Source organism: Bufo bufo, chromosome 6 (genome assembly GCF_905171765.1).
Source record: "Bufo bufo chromosome 6, aBufBuf1.1, whole genome shotgun sequence".
NCBI lineage: Eukaryota > Metazoa > Chordata > Amphibia > Anura > Bufonidae > Bufo > Bufo bufo.
The window spans coordinates 127,175,072-127,194,998 of record NC_053394.1 but is presented as its reverse complement, the minus strand read 5'-3'; the positions used below and the strand labels follow the sequence as shown (position 1 = coordinate 127,194,998).

The 19,927-nt window shown below is 44.8% G+C and overlaps 1 protein-coding gene across 19 annotated transcripts in view; it reads right to left on the bottom strand.

Moving 5' to 3' along the window:
• SORBS1 (sorbin and SH3 domain containing 1) overlaps nt 1-19,927 on the bottom strand; it is a 353,742-nt gene that overhangs the window by 279,941 nt on the left and 53,874 nt on the right. For 18 of the 19 annotated variants that reach the window (XM_040436109.1, XM_040436104.1, XM_040436089.1 and 15 more), the window contains exon 2: nt 16,815-16,885. The exons of the other annotated variant lie outside the window; for it this stretch is intronic. In XM_040436109.1, the coding sequence (XP_040292043.1) occupies nt 16,815-16,831 (17 nt within the window). In that variant the 5' untranslated portion in view covers nt 16,832-16,885. The remainder of the gene's footprint in view (nt 1-16,814; nt 16,886-19,927) is intronic. 19 annotated transcript variants of the gene reach the window in all.

The following is a 19,927-nucleotide window of genomic DNA, read 5'->3' as shown; positions in this document are numbered from 1 at the left end:
CGGCATTTCTTTTAGGGCTCCTGCACACGACCGTATGTATTTTGCAGTCCACAAAGAAGGAATTTTTTGCTGATCCATTGTAACAATGCCTGTCCTTGTCCACAACATGGACAAGGATAGGACATGTTCTATTTGTTTTACGGAACTGACTTGCGGACATACCGTATGGATACGGAATGCACCCTTTTTCAGTTTTTTTGCGGCCCCATTGAAATAAATGGTTCCGCATATGGGCCGCAAAAAAAACGGAAGGGACAAAAAATAAGTTTGTGTGCATGAGCCCTTAGTGGCATTTTTCTTTGTGCGTCAATGCAGTTTTATTTTATAGCACTCAGCAATATCTAGATTTTGGGGTTGTGAAATGTGTGTTGATGCTTTTAATGCAGTTTTTGCATGGAGTTTTTTTAAATGATGCTTTTTTTTTTCCCATTTCAGGGGGCATTCACACGCTTGTGGTTTCAGTCCCTACCCGTTCCATATTTTTGCGGATTGGATGCAGACCCCTTCATTTCAATAGGGCAGCAAAATATGCGGACAGCACCATCACATCCGTAAATCTGTTCCGCAGCCCTGCATAAAAATTTAACATGTCATAGTCTTGTCTGTTCTGAGACAAGAATAGGCATTTCTCAGAAAGGGCAGGACGTGCTGATCCGCAAAATGCGGAACGCACATGGCCAGTAAGCACTCATGTAAATGCCCCCTCAGTCTGTAGAAAAAATAAATAAATCATAACTTCTAGTAGAAATAATAAAGGAATGGCACAACATACAGACATGAGAATAGATGTTCCAGACGTGTTATTACATGGGGAATGCATGAAGCTATTAAAATTGGCACGTCAGGGTGGTGAAAGGTCCTCTTTAATGTGACCTCCAACTTTTGAATGCTCATGTTCAACTGTTCAGTGTTTCAGTACTTTTTGCACAACTTGCTGTTCAGATGTTTGATCCATTAATCGCCCAATACATTTTCTGGTTTAATTAGAATTGCTGTTCACATTTTGATATTGTGAAACCAAGACGACACCTAACAATTGATCAACAGTACCTTGCCTTTGCGAGGCTTCAAGCAGGGTGTTCTCAGAGCTTAGAGTGTCATCAGCAGGTTGCAACAGAGATACAGAGACTGGAAGAGTCACAGAAAGGCATATTAGTGGACATGCTTTGGCCACATCCCACACTTTTGACTGCTTCATTGTGAACAATGCCCTGCGGAACGGATGATGGATGCCTCTCGACTCCCTTAAATGTGCTTGGAGTTGTGTCCCGTCAGACCATCCGAAACCGTTTACATCAGCGTGGTCTGCGTGCTAGACGACCTGCAAGGGTACCTGACCACACCACCAGGCTCAGGCGTCATCGTCTTGCATGGGCCAGGGAGCATCTACGCTGGACGAGGGACCAGTGGGCCTCAGTGCCGTTCACTGATGAAAGTCTTTTCACGCTGAGCAGAAATGATGGCCGCCACTTCAGAGTGAAAAGTAGTATATGGTACAACGACTTTAAGGTCATTTCACACAGAGTATTTTTCAGCATAGAAATCTGAATGAATATCTACTCCAAAATCCACATTGAAATCTGTGTGTTAGGGCTCATGCATACGAATGTGTGCCGCCTGTTCCATTGCGGTCCCCAATGCATGGGCACCATCCGTGTGGCTGGCGCTAAACACGCCTCCCATGTTTTCAATGGAAGCACGTGCCGCAGTTCAGAGGATTTTTCCCAAGTGGTTTTCTAGACCACAGCAAGAAGGTACACATCCAGGTCCTTTGCTGTTACCGAAAGGACACCTTGGAAAGCTGCAGGGAGCATGCTCGCGGTTTAGCTCAATTTAATGACCGCAGCGGTTTCTGCCATGGGATATGCGCTAGAGATGGACAGGGTCAAAATCCATTGTGTGAACATACCCCAAAGAGCCACTGGATATGATGCCAATGACCCTGTGGACTTGATGATAGATAGATAGATAGATAGATAGATAGATAGATAGATAGATAGATAGATAGATAGATAGATAGAAGAAAGAAGTCCAAGGTAGCACCAACCGTAATATAAATCTGGAGCGGTAAAGACGCAACCAGCTGTCCACAAATGTAGCAAAAGGAAAAACTGCAGCACATCCGATGTGGGGAAAGAAAAAAGGGGTCTTTATTCACCCGTGTGACGTTTCAGTCGGCTTCCTGGGACCATTATCAAGCAATGGATACATAGTCTCAGTACATAATTTATAGGGTATCCATACATTTACATAATTAATGATCACTTTACATGATTTCATATAATCACCATTGTAGTTTTTTAATGGTGATTATATGAAATCATGTAAAGTGATCATTAATTATGTAAATGTATGGATACCCTATAAATTATGTACTGAGACCATGTATCCATTGATAGATAGATAGATAGGAGATAGATAGATAGATAGATAGATAGGAGATAGATAGATAGATAGATAGATAGATATGAGATAGATGATAGATAGATAGATAGATAGATAGATAGATAGATAGATAGATAGGATAGATAATTCTGGCCCAGAATACTTCTGGTGTTTTATCAATAGTGTTCTTGTAATGTTTCCTGGAACCATTACAGACTTGTACTGTGTTAGGGCTTATGCACAGAGCCTTTGCAGTTTTTGCGGCCCGGACGGTGCTGGAGCTGTGGCAGAGAAAGGAGAAGTGCATCATGGGTTTGGTTGGATACAGCAACAGGAAGTGCTACATACAGGATGGAAACCCACCAGAAGGATAACACTGTAAATACGGGTCAGGAGAGTCCAAAAAAAAACAACACAGGGAAGATGTACATGAGGTAAGCAACTACATGAGTATATCTGTTAAATACCATAAAACCCCTTTGAGGAGTTGTCCCACCAGTACATTTTCGATCCCCTGCCGCTCCCATCCACTCGTCCTTGGTTCATGCTGGTCTCTACTTTCTGCTCAGCCGATCACTACATTTTCTTTGCATTTGCACCTTTTTGTGTGACCTTTCATAAATGTTGCATCTCATAAATGTGTCTAAACCCTGGCCAAGTCGTAACCCAAAAAGAAAATGGTTGCTACATATGCCAAATGACGGATAAGGCTACGTTCACACTAGCGTTGTTCGAATCAGGCAGGCAGTTCCGTATGCAAACGGATATCTTTTTTTTTCCGGATCTGTCTCATCCGTTATCATCCGGAATAACGGATCAAGTATTTAAATTTTTTCAAAGATCAAAAGCGAAACCAGCTCCTCCTATATCCCAGCGCAGACCAGAAAACCGAATCCGGAGACGCTGCAATTTCCGGAACACTTGGTACCGGATCCGGCATTAATACATCTCTATGCAAGCTGCGGTATTTTGTTCAGTCAAATACCGTACAAGGGACGGAACGGAAGACATCCTGATGCATACATACTAAACGGATTGCTTTCTATTCAGAATGCATTAGGACAAAACTGATGCGGTTTTTTTCCGGTATTGAGACCCTTTACTAGATTTCAATACCGAAAAAGAATAACGCTAGTGTGAAAGTACCCTAAGACCCTATTTTGGAATAAAAAGCACCATAAAAAGGCACAAACACTTGATCTTATAATGAAAGTTAAAAACTTACATATTACGAGTATTCACACATGCTGCATGTATTTTCTTAATTTTATTATTTTTTTTACTTGGTGGCGAACAGTGTCATCCTCAGAGCTCAGCTGTAACAGTGCCATCTCAGAGCTCACTGCCGATATGATCAATAGGATCATTGTGTCATCACACAAAATACTGTATTATAGGCACAAAATCAGAAAGCAAAGAGCTGGCGTCTAGTAGAAAAAGCTAAATTTTTAACTCCTAGGCTATAGAAACAGGGAATTCCTTAGGGTACTTTCACACTTGCGTTTTTCTTTTCCGGCACTGAGTTCTGTCAAAAGGGCTCAATGCCGGAAAAGAACTGATCAGGCATATCCCCATGCATTCTGAATGGAGAGTAATCCGTTCAGGATGCATCAGGATGTCTTCAGTTCAGTCATTTTGACTGATCAGGCAAAAGATAAAACTGCAGCATGCTACAGTATTATCTCCGGCCCAAAAAACGGAAGGCTTGCCTGAATGCCGGATCTGGGATTTTTTTCCATAGGGATGTATTAGTTCCGGATCCGGCATTCAAAATACCGGAATGCGCAGACTGAAAAAAAGGTGAAAAAAATAAATGCCGGATCCGTTTTGCCAGATGACACTGGAAAGACGGATCCGGCATTTCAATGCATTTTTCTGACTGATCAGTCTTACAAATGCCATCAGTTGGCATACGTTTTGCTGGATCCGGCAGGCAGTTCCGGCAATGGAACTGCTTGCCGGATCACTCTGCCACAAGTGTGAAAGTAGCCTTAGAGCTACAGTAACTGCTATAATATATACGGCCGCATCCGTATTCCAGTAAGCAAACAACGCACCTGCAAAATACAGATCCCTTCTATGTGCATTCCGTATTTTTCTCACTCCCATCAATAGAAAGGCCTATTCTTGCCCACAATACAGACAAGAACAGGACATGTTCTATCATTTGCAGAACCGCCACACTGATGCGGGAAAAAAAAAAAAAAATTGATGTGTGCATGGCCGCATAGAAATGGATCAGTGTGGTATCCACCAAAAATGCCGATAGCACACAGATGAAAAATTCAGTTGTGTGCATGAAGCCTTACATTCAGGCCTTCACTTGATGATGACCATGGGCATAGGATACTAGTCCAGCTCATGAGGCGCAGCAACAATCTCCTGCATATGGCGACAGATCGATTGACTTTACCACTTACATCAAGACAACACTAATAAGATGAGTAGGATTTCAACCCTTCCAAAAAAAATGCATTGCCAAGTGGGGCACCCATTTATCACTTTTCCTCCATGGAAATGGCTTGGCCTATTGGGCATGCTAATGGCAGAAACCTCTTGTCTACTGGTGGTGTTGGTGACATCGCCTTAGTAACATAAATCAGAGAACAAGTCATTGCCCACGAGACCAGCACATCTACTGTCTCCTTCTATGAGGCCGCGGGGTATCTAACGCATTAGAAGCACATATATTTGATGTATTCGAGGTTACACGGGAATGCTATCACCATTTTCACAAGCAGATAAGGAATTCTAGGGAAACTCCCAACGTCTTACAAAATGCAGGAGGCAGATCAAGGGATTTCATGTCTTACTACTCGCTGTCTGGGCTACAAGGGCAGCATAATACCTCCCGGCAGTTACCAGACATTACAACCTTGACCCTTCTACAAAGCTCTAGATGTGAGCTGATACTGCCCCCAAACCAGCGTCTTTAAAGCTGCCCCAAATGCATGAGTAACAAAGTGCAGCACTGACTTCTTACAGTCCAATGCATTCAAATGTCATAACAATTCTGGGACTTGTGGTTGAAGCGATAGACATTTTTAAGGTACGCTGGAAAAATCTGGCGTGAATTAGCCACAGAAGCTACGGCAGAAATTCGAGGCTGACCGCCTGATTTCTGCTGAGGAATTGTAGTTTGATTGCCGTGGATCCGACCATGAATTAGCCCCATTTGATGTGTCTTGAAGTGTATTTGAAAAGTGCACGGTAACGCAGATTCCCATTGCAACAATGGGACGCAGATTTCCTGGGGTTTCCATGCCGATTTATCTAGAGCAGGGATGCCCGACCTGCGGCCCTCCAGCTGTTGTAAAACTACAACTCTCAGCATGCCAGGACAGCCTACAGCTTTCAGGACATTGTCGGGGCTTGTAGGTTTGCAACAGCTGGCGGGCAGTAGGTTGGGTATCCTTGATAGAGAGCAGGGGTAGGCAACCTCCGGCACTCCATCTGTTGTAAATGTACTACAACTCCCAGCATGCATACTTACTCTCCTCTTCTCAGAACTCAGCTGTTCTCTTGCTGATCCCTGATTTAGAGAGTGCACATAGAAATGCATGTGGAATTTAAAGGGAACCTGTCAGCTGCACTATGCTGCCCTCACTGGCTGCCGCTGCCTTGGGGCTCATGCACACAAACGTTTTTTGCGTTCCGTATATGGACCGTATTTTGATTCTGTATACGCAACCATTCATTTCAATGGTGTGCTGCCTGCATCCGTTGCTCTGTTCTGTGATCCCGCAAAATTTATGAGACATGTCCTATTCTTGTCCGTTTTGGGGACAAGAATAGGCATCTCTATAATGGGCCTCCTGTTCCGTTCCGCAAATTGTGGAAGGCACACGGGCGGCATCAGTTTTTTGCGGATCCGCAATTTGTGGACCGCAAAAAACTGCAAGGTCGTGTGCATGAGCCCTAGCTCAGGATCCCTGCTGCCAACATCTGCTTTGACAATGCTGCAGCCAAAGACCGGCGGCAACCCTGACCTGGGCCCCTTGCATCACGTGGCAAAGTGAGAAGATGACTGCTGCAGCCAGTCGTTGGCTGCAGAAGCTTCAAAGCGGATACTGACAGCGGGGGACCTGGGTGAGGCAGCCGAGGCTGGTAAACGAAGGAGCCAGGACCCAGTGCCATGGAGCAGGTAAGTATGCTCCCCTTTGCAGGTCTGGAGGAGTCTGCCCAAACACCCCCAAAAACAATCACTTTAATACTGTACTTCACATATGAAAGCTTTTACTTTCTCCTGGTCACTGTCAAGAGGAACAAACCTAAACGGTTACTCAGGAGAACCATTTGCTCCAGTTACATTACACTATACAAATTGCAAATGTTGCCGCCTTCTTAGTAAATTTCCACAATGATAAAGGAAGCCTGTAAGAACAATGACTGCAACAGAGTTAGACATTTGCACATTAGGGCACCTAGCCATGTCCATGATAAGAAGAGGTGACAAGAACGTACGAATAAGACAGGCCTTCAGATGTGAAATAGAATCACCTGCTTGTACACAGCCCACAAGCAAATATGTTTGCCTTCACATAAGGTTTTGTTCTGAGAACATTAAGGTTCCTGTCCAATTTACAGACACGATGTGCGTGGTACGGAAACCAGTAAATTGATTCCATACATTCAGGAAGAGCATTCCAGCTGAGGCTTTTCTGCACACCCCTGTTCATTTACAGCAGAACTGCCTTCAGCTCAAGCAACAGCCTGAGAATTGTGTAGAAAAAGGGAAAAAAGGTCATTCTAATTCTTTGTGATAATGTCATAATATATCCTAGTAGCCTCTGAAAAATGATAAACCAGTGTAAGGGATCGCTCTCTCTCAGGCGGTCGCAATCAAAGACTTCTTCTCTGACAACGGGGTTCAAGTCCAAAAGGTGCTTAATTTTGGCACTTCAGCACCATCACACACACAAACAATCGAAAATAAACATCTGACCATCTGGGCTCTACCTCACCTAGAGAGCTCAGTTCACACACAGGATTAGATCTGGCGTCCTCAGCCATATACGGTACGGGTCCAGCAGCCTCCAGGCTGTAATCACACCAGCACCCTTGGGGGGAGATGGTCCAGAAGTCATCCCGACTCTGACCGTCGTTGGGCCTCCCCAAACTTCAGGCTTTACAAAGCCTTGTGGCCCCTCAGGCCTCCTAGCTGAGACCACACAGAGCCTCTCCGACTTCCCTCTCTCTCTCAGGCTTCTCAGCCTTTCTCCCTCCAGACTCATGCACAGAGGGTTGATTTAGGGTACTTTCACACTAGCGTTTTTGTTTTCCGGTATTGAGTACCGTCCTAGGGGCTCGATACCGGAAAAAAACAAATCAGTTTTATCCTAATGCTATCTGAATGGAGAGCAATCCGTTCAGGATGCATCAGTTCAGTCCCTCTTATGTTTTTTGGCCGGAGAAAATATGTTTTCTCTCCAGCCAAAAATCCTGAACACTTGCCGGAATGCCGGAGACGGCATTAATTTCCATTGAAATGCATTAATGCCGGATCCGGTGCCAAGTGTTCCGGAAAAACGGATCTGGTCTTGCGGTATGCGCATACCTTTAAAAATGAGAAAAAAATAAATACCGGATCTGTGTTTCTGGATGACAACCGGAAAGATGGATCCGGTATTGCAATGCATTTGTGAGACAGATCCGCATCCAGATCAGTCTCACAAATGCATCCGTTTGCATCCAGATTGCCGGAATCCTCTGCCGCAAGTGTGAAAGTACCCTTAGGCTACGTCTACACGACGACATTTGTCGCGCGACATTATGTTGCACTAATGTCGCGCGACAATTTTTATAATGGCAGTCTATGGTGTCGCACTGCAACATGCAACATGCTGCGACTGCGACGCAACAGTAGCAGAAAATCCATTCGAGATGGATTTTTCTGCGACTGTTGCGTCACAGTCGCAGCATGTTGCATGTTGCAGTGCGACACCATAGACTGCCATTATAAAAATTGTCGCGCAACATTGGTGCAACAAAATGTTGCGCTACAAATGTTGCAGTGTAGTTGTGCCCTATCTGTCGCGCGACACAAATATCGTCGTGTAGACGTAGCCTTATCCCTCCTTGATTAACCCAGCTGGCCTCACCTGGGGCCAGGGAACCTGTAATGGACTAGGGGTGTGGACTGAGAGACTCCCACTACCAACCTGTCTCCCAATCCAAAGAAATCCAGACCATACAAAAACAGCTCCAGCAACTATGCCTTGCTGAAGCCATACCATTTCTGGATTTCAGTTCTCTCCCAGCTAAACTGAAAAACTGGGTGAAAAATCACCCCCACTACCACCACCACCATACCACTACTGTGCACTGCTGGTGCAGATTGCAGATTCCTGTATCTCAGCATCTGCCTATGGCTTGATATCACATTGAGAATAAGCTTTATTAGGGCTCATGCGCATGACTGTATTTTCTTTCCGTGTCCGTTCTGTTTTTTTTGCGGACCGTATGCGGAACCATTAATTTCAATGGGTCAGCATAAAAAACAGAACGGACACGGAAAGAAAATACAGTCATGCGCATGAGCCGTAATAAAGCTTATTCTCAATGTGATATCAAGCCATAGGCAGATGCTGAGATACAGGAATCTGCAATCTGCACCAGCAGTGCACGGTAGTGGTATGGTGGTGGTGGTAGTGGTGGTAGTGGGGGGTGATTTTTCACCCAGTTTTTCAGTTTAGCTGGAAGAGAACTGAAATCTAGAAATGGTATGGCTTCAGCAAGGCATAGTCCGTATTTCTGTCCTGTTCAATGGGCGTCTCCTTCTCCCTGACTGTAGCGCGGTCCAATCACAGCAGAGAGAGTCACAGCCAGGGAGAAGGTGACGCCCATTGAGAAACAGGGCAGTCTCCTCCTCCCTGTACCGATGCTCATCATTAGCATACCAGGCGGGAAAAGTGAACGGGGGCCACAGTGGGCGAACGGAGCGGTGCCCAGACAAACTAGTAAGCGATATTACATCCCTGCACTATGCCCTACATAACCTGATAGTTATTTCATAATGTCTGGACCCATGAAAGGAACTCTAACTATTCTTACTTAAAATTAGAAATTCTGTAATTTTATGTTTTTTTACATCCGTTTTACTGCATTCATATATAAAACTTTAAACTTTCAAAATTCTGCTGATTGCCCTTGGAAACAGACAGCAGATCTCCACACATCACCAAAATAGCTGTGACCCATCAACCAAAAGGTGTCATGGAAGGACTGGCAGGGGACATATGTCTCATGAAGATAAGAAATGTCCACATCAAGGCATGGACTCTAAAAAACCCTTGAAGGTGGCAGGCAAGATGATTGCAGGAACCAAGCCCTATCAATCACTTATCTTAGTTGGCTGCTGGTATCCTGCATTAGATCTAGGCAAGCATTACTGATCCAAAAGGTGTCATGGAAGGACTGGCAGGGGACATATGTCTCTCATAAAGATAAGAAATGTTCACATCAAGGCATGGACTCCAATAAACCATTGAAGGTGTCCTGTGGTATTTGGCATTAAGACATTAGCATCAGATATTTAGGGGCACGTTTATTAATACCGGCGTTTCAGACAGAACATCGAGAAAATTGCAGTGTGCGCTACTTTTGTCCACTTTTCAAGCAATTCTGTGAAAAAGAAAAAGAAACCAATACACTGACACCATCCATGTGAGTTCCATATAAAAATAGCAGCTGGAACACGGATGCCTTACAATGCTCATCTGAATAAGCCCTTAAAGTGACATTGAGATGCCAGGACTCAAGGTTCCCAGCAGTACAATGCCAGAACATCACAGTGCCTCTGTCGGGTTGTTTTCTTCTTATAGTGCATCCTGGTACCATCTCTTCTCCACGATAGCAACCCACATGCAAGCAGCCATCCCCATAATGTAAAACAAAACATGATTCATCAGAGAAGGCCACCTTCTTCCATTCATCTTTGGTCCAGTTCTCAGGCTCACAAGTCCATTGTAAGCACTTTCTGCAGTGGACAGGAGTCATGAGCACTTTGACTGGTCTGAGTCTATGCAGACCCATACACAGCAAGCTGTAATGTACTGTGTACTCTGATTCCTTTCTATCATAGGCAGGACTAACTAATTTGTGCTACAGATGACACTAAACTGTGTAAAGTAATTAACACTGAAGAGGACAGTATACTGCTACAGAGGGATCTGGATAGATTGGAGGCTTGGGCAGATAAGTGTCAGATAAGGTTTAACACTGACAAATGTAAGGTTATGCACATGGGAAGGAATAATGCAAGTCACCCGTACATACTAAATGGTAAAACACTCGGTTAGGCTACATTCACACGTCCGTTTTTTTCTACATCCCGATTTTCGGTCCGTTTTTTGCGGATCCGTTGTTCCTGAAAATGTTTCCGTATGTCATCCGTTTTTTGCGGATCCGCAAAAAACGGAAACATGTGAAAACTCAAATCCGACAGTATATTCTAACACAGAGGCGTTCCCATGGTGATGGGGACGCTTCTAGTTAGAATATACTGAGAACGGTGTCCATGACTGCCCCCTGCTGCCTGGCAGCACCCGATCTCTTACAGGGGGCTGTGATCCGCACAATTATTGTGCGAATCATAGCCCCCTGTGAGAGATCAGGTGCTGCCAGGCAGGAGGGGGCAGACCCCCCTCCCTCCCCAGTATTAAATGTGCCCAGTGCGGCCTCCACCTCTCCCCCCCCCCCCCCCCCCCCCCATCATCGGTGGCCAGTGCGGATTCCTAGTATTAATAAATGTGCCCAGTGCGGTCTCACCTCTCCCCCCCCCCATCATCGGTGGCAGTGCGGATTCCCAGTAATAATAAATGTGCCCAGTGCGGTCTCACCTCTTCCCCCCCCCCCCCCCCATCATTGGTGGCAGCGGAGAGTACCGATCGGAGTCCCAGATTAAATCGCTGGGGCTCCGATCGGTTACCATGGCAGCAAAGACGCTATTGCAGTCTTGGCTGCCATGGTTACTTAGCAATAAATACAAGCATTATACTTACCTGCGACTGCGAGCTGCGATGTGTGTCCGGCCGGGAGCTCCTCCTACTGGTAAGTGACAGGTCTATAGGCAATGCGCCGCACAGACCTTTCACTTACAAGTAGGAGGAGCTCCCAGCCGGACACACATCGCAGCTCGCAGTCGCAGGTAAGTATAATGCTTGTATTTATTGCTAAGTAACCATGGCAGCCAAGACTGCAATAGCGTCTTTGCTGCCATGGTAACCGATCGGAGCCCCAGCGATTTAAACTGGGACTCCGATCGGTACTCTCCGCTGCCACCAATGATGGGGGGGGGAAGAGGTGAGACCGCACTGGGCACATTTATTATTACTGGGAATCCGCACTGCCACCGATGATGGGGGGGGGGGGAGAGGTGAGGCCGCACTGGGCACATTTATTATTACTGGGAATCCGCACTGCCACCGATGATGGGGGGGGGAGAGGTGAGACCGCACTGGGCACATTTATTAATACTGGGAATCCGCACTGCCACCGATGATGGGGGGGGGGGGAGAGGTGAGACCGCACTGGGCACATTTATTAATACTGGGAATCGCACTGCCACCGATGATGGGGGGGGGAGGCCCCACTGGGCACATTTAATACTGGGGAGGGAGGGGGGTCTGCCCCCTGCTGCCTGGCAGCCCCTGATCTCTTATAGGGGGCTATGATATGCACAATTAACCCCTCAGGCGCAGCACCTGAGGGGTTAATTGTGCAGATCACAGCCCCCTGTAAGAGATCGGGTGCTGCCAGACAGCAGGGAGCAGTCATGTACACCGTTCTCAGTATATTCTAACTAGAAGCGTCCCCATCACCATGGGAACGCCTCTGTGTTAGAATATACTGTCGGATCTGAGTTTTTCACGAAGTGAAAAATCAGATCTGTAGAAAACTTACTGGGAATCCGCACTGCCGCACTGGCCACCAATGAATATAGAGGGAGGGGGGCACATTTAATACTGGGGAGGAAGCCTAATTTCCAGGAACGGAATCCGCATAAAACGGATGACATACGTAATGACATACGAATGTCTTCCGTTTTTTGCGGATCCATTGACTTTGTATTGGTCCAGGATCCGATTTTTCAGGACAAGAATAGGACATGTTTTATATTTAAACGGACATGCGGAACGGAACAACGGAAACGGACAGCACACATTGTGCTGTCCGATTTTTTCCAGGACCCATTGAAAATGAATGGGTCCAGATCTGGTCCTGATCTGTTCCTGAAAAAACGGAACAGATCAGGAAAGAAAAAAACGGATGTGTGAATGGACCCTAACACTGACATGGAAAAGAAACATAGAACATAGAATGTGTCGGCAGATAAGAACCATTTGGCCCATCTAGTCTGCCCAATATATCTGAATACTATGGATAGCCCCTGGCCCTATCTTATAAGAAGAATAGCCATATGCCTATCCCATGCATGCTTAAACCCCTTCACTGTATTTGCAGCTACCACTTCTGCAGGAAGGCTATTCCATGCATCCACTACTCTCTCAGTAAAGTAATACTTCCTTATATTACTTTTAAACCTTTGCCCCTCTAATTTAAAACTGTGTCCTCTTGTGGTAGTTTTTCTTCTTTTAAATATGCTTTCCTCCTTTACCGAGTTGATTCCCTTTATGTATTTAAAAGTTTCTATCATATCCCCTCTGTCTCTTCTTTCTTCCAAGCTATACATGTTAAGGTCCTTTAACCTTTCCTGGTAAGTTTTATCCTGCAATCCATGTACTAGTTTAGTAGCTCTTCTCTGAACTCTCTCTAGAGTATCTATATCCTTCTGGAGATATGGCCTCCAGAACTGCGCACAATACTCCAAGTGAGGTCTCACCAGTGTTCTGTACAGCGGCATAAGCACTTCACTCTTTCTACTGCTTATACCTCTCCCTTTACATCCAAGCATTCTGCTGGCATTTCGTGCTGCCCTATTACATTGTCTTTCCTCAGATACTGAGGTCAGGACTGTGTCAAATATTCTATATTCTGCCCTTGGGTTTTTACGCCCCAGGTGCATTATCTTGCACTTATCCACATTAAATTTCAGTTGCCAGACTTCTGACCATTCTTCTAGTTTTCCTAAATACTTTTCCATTTGGTGTTTCCCTCCAGGAACATCAACCCTGTTACATATCTTTGTGTCATCAGCAAAAAGACACACCTTCCCATCGAGGCCTTTTGCAATATCACTTATGAAGATATTAAACAAAATTGGTCCCAGTACAGATCCCTGTGGAACCCCACTGGTAACATGACCTTGTTTTGAATGTTCTCCATTGACTACAACCCTCTGTTGTCTGTCACTCAGCCACTGCCTAATCCACTCAACAATATGGGAGTCCATGCTCAATGACTGCAGTTTATTGATAAGCCTTCTATGTGGGACAGTGTCAAAAGCCTTACTAAAATCTAGATATGCGATGTCTACTGCACCTCCACCGTCTATTATTTTAGTCACCCAGTCAAAAAAATCTATAAGGATCTAGAAATTTTAATAAACAGCAAACTAAGCTGCAAAAAACAGTGTCAGGCAGCTGCTGCCAAGGCCAATAAGATAATGGGTTGCATCAGAAGGGGCATAGATGCCCGTGATAAGAACATAGTCCTACCACTTTACAAATCATTAGTCGGACCACACATGGAGTACTGTGTACAGTTCTGGGCTCCTGTAAACAAGGCAGACATAGCAGAGCTGGAGAAGGTCCAGAGGAGGGCAACTAAAGTAATAACTGGAATGGGGCAACTACAGTACCCTGAAAGATTATCAAAATTAGGGTTATTCACTTTAGAAAAAAGATGACTGAGGGGAGATCTAATTAATATGTATAAATATATCAGGGGTCAGTACAGAGATCTCTCCCATCATCTAGTTATCCCCAGGACTGTGACTGTGACAAGGGGACATCCTCTGCATCTGGAGGAAAGAAGGTTTGTACACAAACATAGAAGAGGATTCTTTACGGTAAGAGCAGTGAGACTATGGAACTCTCTGCCTGAGGAGGTGGTGATGGTGAGTACAATAAAGGAATTCAAGAGGGGCCTGGATGTATTTCTGGAGTGTAATAATATTACAGGCTATAGCTACTAGAGAGGGGTCATTGATCCAGGGAGTTATTCTGATTGCCTGATTGGAGTCGGGAAGGAATTTTTTATTCCCCTAAAGTGGGGAAAATTGGCTTCTACCTCACAGGGTTTTTTTTTTTTTGCCTTCCTCTGGATCAACTTGCAGGATGACAGGCCGAACTGGATGGACAAATGTCTTTTTTCGGCCTTATGTACTATGTTACTATGTTAATAGCTCTTCTGTAGGATCAGATGAAACAAGCTAGCCCTCAGTCCACATATGCACCAATAAGCCTCAGATGCCCATGACCCAGTAACTGGTTCACCAGTTCATCATTAGACCTCTTTTGTTAAAGGGCTTCTGTCACTCCACTAAACTCATTTTTTTTGTTGGGGGGTACTTATAATCCCTATACTGCGATATATCTATACATTATGTTATTAATAATTTTCGTTCTGTAGATAAGGCAAAAAAACGTACTTTTATAATATGCTAATTACCTGTCTACCAGCAAGTAGGACGTCTAGTTGCTGGTAGCAGCCGCAAAAAAACGTCCCCTCCTCCTGTTGATTGACAGGGCCAGCCGCGATCTCCTCCTCCGGCTGGCCCTGTCTGCATTTCAAAAATCATGTGCCTGTCTTGATTCGGCGCAGGCGCTCTGAGAGAAGGAGGCTCGCCTCCTCAGCACTCCCTCAGTGCGCCTGCGCCGATGAAGTCACCGAAAGAGAAGACATCATCGGCGCAGGCGCACTGAGGGAGTGCTGAGCAGGCGAGCCTCCTTCTCTCAGAGCACCTGCGCCGAATCAAGACAGGCGCGCGATAGACAATTAATCGCAGGTGCAACCCATGAACTACTAACACCGATAAACCAAAAAATGGCACACTGCTTCAGAAGGTCTTTCAAAAATAAAATTTTTATTGAAATACATTAGATTTAAAAACAAGTAAATGGTATCGACAGCCAAAACCTCATGGGGGTGCCACAGCATGGTCATATAATCATAAATAAACGACGCGGGATGTAAAATGTAAATACATTTGAGTGGAGCCACAAATGGTACATCCGGAGCAAATCAATACAAAAGATATATACAGACCCAAAATAAGCACCTCCACGGGACACCCCAACACGTTTCACATTGCTTCCTCAGGGGGGATTTCCCCTGAGGAAGCAACGCGGAACACGTGTTGGCGTGTCCTGTGGAGGTGCTTAATTTGGGTCTGTACATTTTGTATTGATTTGCAGCGGATGTGCCATATTTTAGGCTCTACTCGAATGTATTTCCATTTTACATCCCGCATTGTTTATTTATGACCATGCTGTGGCACCATGTGGTTTTGGCTGTCGACACTATTTACTTTTTGAAATCTTTTGTATTTCAATAAAAATTTGATTTAGACCTTTTGAAGCAGTGTGTCATATTTTTGGTTTATCAGTTTTAACAGTTTGGACCATGTCAAACTCGCTCAGATTCCTATGCTTGCCATTTTTCCTGAACACATGGATGTCAAGTTATATTATGCAATTTGTCAGCACTTTCCTTATGACTGCAGAAATACAAGCATTTCTTTTAAAGGGGTTGTCTCACTTCAGCAAAAGGAGTTTATTATGTAGAGAAAGTTAATACAAGGTACTTACTAATGCATTGCGATTGTCCATATTGGACTCCTTTGCTGGCTGGATTCATTTTTTCATCACATTATACACTGCTGTTTCCATGGTGACCACCCTGCAATCCAGCATCGGTGGCCGTGCTTGCACACTATAGGAAAAAGCACCGGCCTCTGTGCTCTGATATGATCCCGGCCACGAGAGAGGCTGGCGCTTTTTCCTATAGTCTGCAAACATGACCACCGCTGCTGGATTGAAGGGTGGCCGTAACCATAGAAACAAGAAGTGTATAATGTGATGGATAAATGAATGCAGCCAGCAAAGGAAGCAACATGGACAATCACAATACATTAGTAAGTGCCTTGTATTAACTTTCTCTACATGATAAATGCCATTTGCTGAAGTGAGACAGCCCCTTTAAGGAATTGGAAGAGGTTGACTGTGTTCTTCAATGACTACCACCATGGTCACTACTATAACTTGCATAGCTCCACATCTGAGTGACCTCAAAGAGATATTGAAAGAAACAGTTGGGAAGCGGGCAGTAACCAATTTATTACGATTTCTAGCAACGGCAAATCGAGATAATAATGGCAGCAATATGTATTTCTGTCCATTCCCGAAATCCAGCCAACATGGCGACAATGCTGGCATACTCTGATATTCAAGCCAATAGAAATGAACATCCAGGGCTCAGCATTCAGCGCCACTAGTGCCATAAATAATTGAGTAGATGCTTCTCACCTTACTTGTGCAGCCATAGCAGTATGTCAGGAAACAGGTGGCTCAATGTTGGCGGTGTGTTACCAAAGAAACTGCAAAATAAGATGGAAAATGGATGACACACCATTGTGCAGTCGGTGATAATGAAGTACACAGCAAGTGAGGAGGACGCTGGACGGAGGGCCCAGATTCTGATGTTCAGCAGGACAGGGTGTAAACAGGCAATGTTCACATTTCGAGAGCAATTTATCGTCCCTCTACACCAGTTTCCTGGCGTAAAAAAGTCTAAAACCACAGGTTTACAGATTGTGGGCTGGGCCATCAGCCCAGCAACATTTAGCGTTTACGCTAGTTTTCTGGCGTAAATGAGGACTGGAATCTACGCCCGCTCAGTTTAAGTGCACGGACTGATGGAGGATGCACCTAAATAAATAAATCGAGTCGACTAATGGCGCAGGGAATATCAAAGTCCAGCGCAAATGCCAGTCTTTGATATAATCCCTTCCCCCCTTGCTGTGTAGAACAAAGTGACAAATATGACCTCAGAATGATAACACTGGGACAAGATACCAACATTGGAGGAGGACCCAAATCTGTTCCCTGCCTAATGCTCCATAAGTATATAGCGAAGAAGGACCGCGCTCACTTTCTTGACGATATGAATAGACTTTTATTCAAAGCATAATAGCATCATCAGTGAGTGACGAAGCTATTATGCTTTGAATAAAAGTCTCTTCATATCGTCAAGAAAGTGAGCGCCGGTCCTACTTCGAAATTTACTAGTGGGACGCCTTCCCTGGACGCGTGCACCACGTGCAAACCGCAGTGCAGACTCATCTTCTTCGATAATGCTCCATAAGTGTCAGAGAGCACCCTAACGCAACAGGAAAGATTCAGTCAGACGAGTTCACGTGATGTTCAAGGCCGTGTGCTGGCCTAATGTAGAACAGTGACCTATTATAACATTTCCTATGGAGTATTCTGGTGGTTTCATCCTCAGGATAGCTCATCAATATCAGACTGGTGGGGGGTACGACTCCTGACACCGCCACCTGTGAGCTGTTTAAAGGAGGCGCAGTGATCTTGTCAGCGATGTGTCTTCTTCAGTTTTTAACTCCTCTTTTCATCCCATTCACTTGAATGGAAGAGAAAACTGCAATTCTACAAAATGCTGATTGGCAAGGGTGCTGGGAGTCGGATCTCCACCAATCTGATATTGATGACCTATCCTGAAACAGGAATACCCCTTTAAAAGGAATCTGTCGCCACTAAATTCACTGTAAATCCAGGCGCAATGCCTTGTAGGGCTACCTTATCTGAATGTAATGATACCTTTAACTTAGTGATCTATTGCTTCATTCCGGAGGAAAAGCCAATATGCAAATGAGCAGTTAAAGGGGTTTTCCAAGACTTAAAAACTGTTGACCTATCCTCTCGGGACACCAGCCGATCAGCTGTCACATCAGTCACATGGCCTAGGTGCAGCTCAGCCCCACAGAAATGAATGGGGCTGAGCGCAATACCAAGCACAGCCGCTATACAATGCATGGCTCTGACCTTGGTGAGCAGGGAGAAGGCCACGGCGCTCTCAAACAGCTGATCGGGGGGGGGGGGGGTCCTGGGTGTCAGAACCCCACCAATCAGATACTGATCACCTGTCAAGAGGATAAGTAATGAGTACTTAAGTCTCGAAAAAAGGGGTAATCCAGCACATATAATGCCAGGAATGAGCTTCCCTAGCATATGGCAGGTGACGCTAGGGGGGCTCGTTCCTGTCCCGGCCTGCTATTGGCTGAAACCCCCGTCACCGGATGTTTTGATCCACGCAATGGGGACATGCAGCGGCGGCTATGTGGGCATCAGGAGCGTTGAAGGTGCTGAGGAGCAGGGTAAGTATAAACTGTATGAGGTGCCCGGGCATTTTTGGGGGGCATTCTAGGTGTTGGATAACCCATTTAAGTGCGAAGGACAGGCCCAAGCCATTCTGCCCACAATTGCTTCTCCCTCTACTTGATTGATGGGGCCGGGTGCAATGACTACAGGAACCCGGCCCTATCAATCACTTATATTAGTTGGCTGCTGGTATCCTGCACTAGATCTAGACAAACATTATTTCATTAAAAGGTGTTATGGAAGTACTTGCAGGGGACATATGTCTCTCATCAAGATAAGAAATGTCCACGTGTTGAAAGACTCACCACCAATCACTGCCTTGTACCACATGCATATTTATGGAGCCAATTTCCAGGAGCCATGTTTGGTGTGACAAAGGCAACTTCCCTTTATGGTAATAAACGTTAATCAGTTGCATACTAGAGAAATTCTTCTCCAAATGCTGCCTGGGAATTGTGTTTTATGCCTTGCCAGGGCCTAAAATCCATGTGAGACTGATGACATAATCTGAGTGAGGGAGATAGCAGTCCTCGTGTCTCTAACAAGTGGGATGACTCAAGTGAATTACTGCGAGAACTGAAGAAAGAAGCCAGGTGTAGTCCAACCTAAAGGATTTCTTTGTGTCTAAATGAAAATCCCCTTGAATAGACCATATAGATATCACCATATTATTACTTATATGTATCCATTATCAGAAGAACAAGCATGTTCCTTCACATAACTAATGAATCAGTTACAATTCTGGTCTATAACAATAATTTTACAGCCTTTTTTCCTAATTCATTAAATGCAGTTTTCCATTCATTGAATATGCTGGGTTTTGAAAAAATATATAAATAATGCGATGGACCCCCCCAAAAATAAATATGCACCAAAAATCAAATTAAAAGTGCCACAAAAAAGCAATGACATCACCTTCAAAGTATTCACAGTAACAGTACCCAAAATAATTATTCTTACAAAGAAGAATAAAACAGATGCAGTGTTGATTAGGGGGGTTGTCCCATGAAAAATATTCTTCAATTTTCAAACCAGCACCTGGATTTGAAAACTTTTGCAAATGCATGTAATTAAAGGGGTTGTCAGAGTTATTTTTTTGTTCTATGTTCCTAACTAGGCAAATATAACAACTTTAAAATTAAGGCTGAGTTCACACGGGCGAGATTTCCTCGCGGGTGCAATGCGGGAGGTGATCGCATTGCACCCGCACTGAATCCGGACCCATTCATTTCTATGGGGCT